Genomic DNA, 5,952 nt, shown 5'->3' with positions numbered 1-5,952 from the left:
TCTTGTGTGTGATGTTGTATTACCGAGTGGGCCCCGAGATACCTCTCCGTCACACGGAGTGACAAATCCTAGTCTTGATCCATACTAACTCAACTAACACCTTCGGAGATACCTGTAGAGCATCTTTATAGTCACCCAGTTACGTTGCGACGTTTGATACACACAAAGCATTCCTCCGGTGTTAGTGAGTTATATGATCTCATGGTCATAGGAATAAATACTTGACACGCAGAAAACAGTAGCAACAAAATGACACGATCAACATGCTACATCTATTAGTTTGGGTCTAGTCCATCACATGATTCTCCTAATGATGTGATCCCGTTATCAAGTGACAGCAATTGCCTATGGCCAGGAAACCTTGACCATCTTTGATCAACGAGCTAGTCAACTAGAGGCTTACTAGGGACAGTGTTTTGTCTATGTATCCACACAAGTATTGTGTTTCCAATCAATACAATTATAGCATGGACAATAAACGATTATCATGAACTAAGAAATATAATAATAACTAATTTATTATTGCCTCTAGGGTATATTTCCAACATAGTTGGCCAAGGGAAATGATGTTAGCTCGCAGCTTGGGGATGAAGTAGACGTCAGCGAGCATACGCTGCCTGCCGTTGGTGCAGTGGAACATGACGCACCCCTTCCCTCTGATGGTGATGAGGGAGCCATCTCCAAACCGCACGGAGCCGTGCACGGTCTCGTCAAGGTTGACGAAGGCGTCGCGAGCCCCTGTCATGTGGATGTTGGCGCCGGTGTCCACGTACCAGGAGCCGCGCGCTCCCGTGGTGACCGGGACAACGCGATCTTTGTTGAGGAAGACGGCATGGGCGCGCATCGGTTCCTCGTGCGCCTTGTCCATCAGTGGCGCGACCTGGTCCGGCCGTGGCTCTCCTCAATTGTTGCCAGTAGGAGCGCTGGCAGCTCCACGTCCGCCTCAACGAGGTTCGCCGACTCGCCTTGGTTCTGGCGATCACGTTCCGCCTTGCGAGACTCCCTGGCCCAGTGGCCAGGAATGTTGCAGTAGCGGCACTTCCCCTTGGGTTTCACGCCAGGGGCCTTCTTGCCGCCGTCGCCGCGCCCACCGCCCCGCTCCCCGCCATGCGGTCGCGGGCCGGAGTGTCCCTTGCCGTCCCTGTTGCCAGAGGAGGAACCATGGCCATGGTGTTGCTGGCGCGCGTTCCACTCCCTCTCCGTGAGGAGCAGCTCGCCGACCCCGCGATCCATGTTGTCGAGGGCGTAAACCTCTTCGACGGACTGCAGATGGCCGCACGGCTCCTCGATTGACAGCGTCTGCAGGTCGACGAAGGACTCGATGGCCATAGCCATCTGTCTGAACTTGTGCGGCACTGCCCGGAGGAATTTCAGCACGGCGCGGTACTCCGACACGGGATCGCTCAACAACTCTAATTCATTTACGATCGCTGTCAGACGGAGGGAGAAATCTTCAATGGACTCACCGTCACGGAAGCGTATCTCCTCGAACTCGCGTCGGCGTGTCTGCGCCTTGACCTCCCGAACGCGCTCGCTCCCCATGCGCATCGTCCTCAGCGTCTCCCATGCTTCCTTGGCGGAGTCCTTGCCGGCTAGGGCACGGATCATCTCCGGAGGTACGGCATGGAGTAGCGCGGCCAGGCCGGCGCGATCATCGCGGTCGCCGTCGCCATACTCCACGGCCTCCCACAGGCCCTGGGCCTGCAGTTGCACCCTCATCACCATAGCCCAGTCGACATAGTTAGTGCGTGTGAGTACCGGGTATTGGGCAGAGCCTCCGCTCGCCCTCACCACTCACTCGCGCACAACCAGTTCGCCATGGCGTCCACGGCGTGGCGGAGGTGTTAACGACACCCTGCGACGGGGTGCGGGGGACCTGGAGCCGCGCCGTCCCGCGCGATCATCCCACCCGCCGTCGCCTTGCTGCTCGCTGCCGCCTGCGCCTTGATGACCGTTCCCGGCGTCTCCTTGCGAGGTGCCGCCGAACGTGTCCTGCCGATTCCCGCGCCCCCAGCCATCGATCTTCCCCGGCTCTGATGCCAATTGTTGTTGCTAAATCTAGCGAGAGGAGAGACTCGAGAGTGTGAGAGGTAGAGAGACGGTGGCGAGAGAGTTTTGCGCTGCTAAGTGTGTGCAGCTTTTCTGTTCTTCCACTTCTTATTCAGTGAGATCCGATCATGTCGCGAGAGATGCTCGGCTACCAGGTCGTGCCATCCCACGTCCTCGAGCACCCCCTGCCGACGCTACTATCGCGCCAGAGATCGCACATGCCGCGTCTTCTGGCGCTCTAACAGAAAGCAAACTAATCCTAGCTGAAAACCAGGGCGAGAGAAACTAACTAACTACAGCTATGCTTATTCTCTGAACTTAACTGAAAAACTGCGACAGGTGCGGCAGGCTTAGACGAGCTAACAGAAGTGAAGCATATGGACATCAAACCGAGAGCAAGACTTGAGGAGGAAGAGGAAGAGTTTCTTTGCAAATACAGATGATCCGGCAATGTACATGGGGTTCACTACTATTCCCTCTGTTCCTAAATATTTGTCTTTGTAAAGATTTAAATATAGACTACATACAAAGCAAAATGAATGAATCTATAATCTAAATTATGTCTATATAAATCCGTATGTTGTTCATAGTGAAATCTCTAGGAAGACAAATATTTAGGAACGGAGGGAGTAGAATTTTCCACTATGCCTAATAGTTTGTTCTGTAGATGCTCAATAGCGGCAACATTTCACTTCTGTATATACTTCTCACGGACCATATACTAAGATTCTATAATTAATAACCGGAGAATTCAACCAGCATTCCCACACATCAACGGCCACTCATGCTACTCAGCACCGAAGTCCCGGAAAATGAAGGATTAGTCGGCGGCCCATAGGTCGCCACCGGCATCCTCGCCGGGAGGCTCGGCAACGGCGCTTCGAACCGCAGCACGTTCATCGCTTGCCTGATGGATGGACGCATGCCACGGTCAGGGTGCGCGCACCAGAGCCCCACGACCATCACACGCTCCATCTTCCTGCCCTCAAACTCCCCACTAAGTCGCTTGTCGGCAGCGTCAAGAATTAAGCCTCTGCCATACAACTCCCACACCCATTGGACCAGGTGGATGACGTCGCCGTCTTCCTGGACTAGAGTTGGCCGCTGGCCAGAGGCGACCTCGAGGAGGACAACCCCAAAGCTGTACACATCCGACTCTACGCTCGCCCTGCCGGTTATCACGCTCTCTGGATCGATGTACCCCATCGTGCCGGCAATGCCGGTCGTGTGCGATCTTCTGCCGTCATTGATGAGCCTTGCGAGCCCAAAGTCACCAAGTTTGGCGGTGAAGGACGTGTCCAACATGATGTTGCTTGGCTTGATGTCCCTGTGCACCACGCGCTGCTCCGTGTCTTGGTGCAGGTACAGAAGTGCCGAACCTACGCCCAGCACTATCTCATACCTGAAGTTTTTTAGAAGTATCAAATAGAAATGAGCAATTGCATATACCTTCTATGTTCCATAATTCTTGTTGTGATTTTAGTTTAATTTGAACTAAAAGTCTAAAACCAGCTGGACAAGAATTATGAAACGGAGGGAGCAGTAAATTGGTGTAAGATTTGTTCAAATGGTTAATTAACTAGCAACATACCTAACAGGCCATGTGAACACGTAGTCAGATCTGTACAAATGAGTGTCGAGGCTGCTATTGTGCATCAGCTCGTAGACGAGGAGGAGCTCGTCACCGCCATGGCACCAGCCAATGAGTTGCACAAGGTTCCGATGCCTGAGACGACTAATGATCCGCACCTCAGAGGCGAACTCCTTCCAGCCCTGTCGAGAGGACTCGGACACCCTCTTAACAGCAACTTCGTGGTTCATGTCGCTCATAAACCCTCGGTACACAGAACCAAAGCCTCCTCTCCCAAGCGCTCTATCATCAGAGAAATTATCGGTCGCGACCGCGAGCTCGTTATAAGAAAATCGACGGGGGCCCTCAACTCCTTGGTCGAGTTCGTCGTGGACAAGTTCACCACGAAAGAGTGTTGTCCCCAGTTTCAAAGCTCGTTTGGTTTTCTTCATGGTATTGCGGCGAATGAGGAAGGAAGCCGTTATGGAAAGAGAAAGTAGGAACACCACGGAAGCAACAGACGTCAACACCGCTACTAGTTGTTTATGCTTCGAGCGAGACACAGGTGCTGCATGGAAAGTATGGACCAAATGATGACAGAAAAGTTACAGTTAAAGTTAAAGTTAGAGTTAAACTCACAGGTAAGACTTACCGAGGTAGCATCCGTCGCCGGCCATGAATCCGTCGCCGGCCATCCCCGCCATGCACGCGCACCGGTGCCCCATCTCCCCGCTAGGCGTTTGTACGTCGGTGCACGTCGCGTTCGCTGCGCAACGCTCGCCCGTGCCGGCGCCGCACGTCCCGTTGAGCCACCAGCCAAGCTCGGACACGCCAAACTCCAGCGTAGTCGTCCCCTCCGCCGTGAGCACGAACACCGTGGAGGTCAGCACGTCGTCACACTTTTGATTCTCGACCTTCTCCCACCGCAGAAACTGGTCATGCACCGTGGAGTTTGCCACAGTGGGAGCGACGCATGCCACAGCGGGGTCGTTGCCGAGGCGGACGCACGGCGCCGTGCGGAGCCGCCTGGACAAGACGTCCGCGGGCACACTGCATCCGGCGCCCGCCGACGCGTTGATCCTGCTGCAGCCACCACGGAGGAAAAGACCGGTGCGAGACGACAGGCCATAGTTGCCCCCAGAGAGCTCCCTCCTGGTCTCAGGGACGCTGCGGCTGCACGACGGCGGGAGGCCGACAACGACCGTGGAGGTGGTGGAGTTGAAGGCTATCACGCGATACATGGTGTCGTTCTCTCCTATGTATGGGAGGATCGGCGTGGAGGTGCTGGCGTCGCACGACAGGGCGATGGGGCAGCCGGGGGAAAAGCCAAAAGGGTAGGGGACAGTGGCGCCGCCGCACCGGCGTATGCACTGACCGCCGCCGCCGGAATCTGCGGCCGCGGAGTAGCTGGTTTCATCGGGAAGCAAGAAAATGAGGAGGGAGAGGAAGTGGAAGAAGCGGTGCATATTGGATCTCTTGGTGCTAGCACGAGATGGGCACAACAATAACGATAAAGTCGGTCTTTGTGGGCGAGTCTTCTAGGCAACGATAATGTCAGTCAAAGTTTGTAAAAACAATAACCCGATGAAGTCAGTCTTCTAGGCGAGTCTTTGTCACGGCTGGCAAGGCCTCCCACCCGTCAGCGTGGACGGGGTGACAGCTGGGCATGAGATTGAGGTAAACTAGTCGTTTGTGTTGCGTGTACTTGTTGATCGGTGGGCCTGAGGCCAGTGTGCTTGGTGTGGCCTGCGTGCCGACAGGGCTGTTAAGGTGGGGTTTGGTTCGATGGTGAGACTATGTTGGTTAAGGATTATCCCTTTCGTTGTTTGGTTGGATGGAATTGGATTGGTTGAATATCTATATTTTATTGTTTGGTTGAAAGGATGAGATGCATTGAGCCAACCGGCGGCCTAGCCCAGCGGAGGCATGCAAAGATTGATTGTATGGCGGCCATCATCGAGGAGCACGAGGCTCCGGCTGAATCATGTTTTACGCCTTCACGCCAGCCATGTACACTTGAGAGGAGAGAGGGCAAGGAATGTCCGTCGCTGTGCTTCTTCAATTGATGCCGTCACCGACGGTGCCATCGAAGCCAAGTCGGAAAAAACGAGCATGGAGAGGTGGATGAACCAAAAGATGTTTTTTGTTTGGGAGAGTTGACTTGTTGAAAGGAACAATTCACTTGCGACGCGAGCGTGGCTGCCCTAATCCGCCATATTTTGCTCGCTTTTCCAACCAGTTTTTTCACGAATGTTCTCAACTTCTTGGCTATCCCTATCCTCTTATCCCTCTAAACCAAATGCATGGCAACCCTTCGAAAATTGGTTATCCTT

At 54.1% G+C, this 5,952-nt stretch overlaps 1 protein-coding gene across 1 annotated transcript; it reads right to left on the bottom strand.

Moving 5' to 3' along the window:
• Positions 1-2,724: 2,724 nt before the first annotated feature.
• LOC123396532 (L-type lectin-domain containing receptor kinase IX.1-like) lies at positions 2,725-5,095 on the bottom strand. The gene is made up of 3 exons (XM_045091446.1): positions 4,272-5,095; positions 3,641-4,187; positions 2,725-3,451 (listed from the first exon to the last, which is right to left on the bottom strand). Exons 1-3 carry the CDS (start codon positions 5,083-5,085, stop codon positions 2,821-2,823), a joined length of 1,992 nt encoding a protein of 663 aa, XP_044947381.1. The 5' UTR covers positions 5,086-5,095; the 3' UTR covers positions 2,725-2,820.
• Positions 5,096-5,952: the final 857 nt, after the last annotated feature.

The sequence above is a fragment of the Hordeum vulgare genome, chromosome 5H (genome assembly GCF_904849725.1).
Source record: "Hordeum vulgare subsp. vulgare chromosome 5H, MorexV3_pseudomolecules_assembly, whole genome shotgun sequence".
Classification (NCBI taxonomy): Eukaryota; Viridiplantae; Streptophyta; class Magnoliopsida; order Poales; family Poaceae; genus Hordeum; species Hordeum vulgare.
This window is presented reverse-complemented; position numbering and strand designations above follow the sequence as displayed.

What these genes read in the sequence shown, in the direction of transcription:
- LOC123396532 (XM_045091446.1), bottom strand. Translation starts at nt 5,085, where the DNA reads ATGCACCGCTTCTTCCACTTCCTCTCCCTCCTCATTTTCTTGCTTCCC. An exon ending in CGGCGACGGATGCTACCTCG is followed by an intron (nt 4,188 to 4,271) that starts GTAAGTCTTACC and finishes CTTTCCATGCAG; the next exon opens with CACCTGTGTCTCGCTCGAAG. An exon ending in GTGTTCACATGGCCTGTTAG is followed by an intron (nt 3,452 to 3,640) that starts GTATGTTGCTAG and finishes AAAAAACTTCAG; the next exon opens with GTATGAGATAGTGCTGGGCG.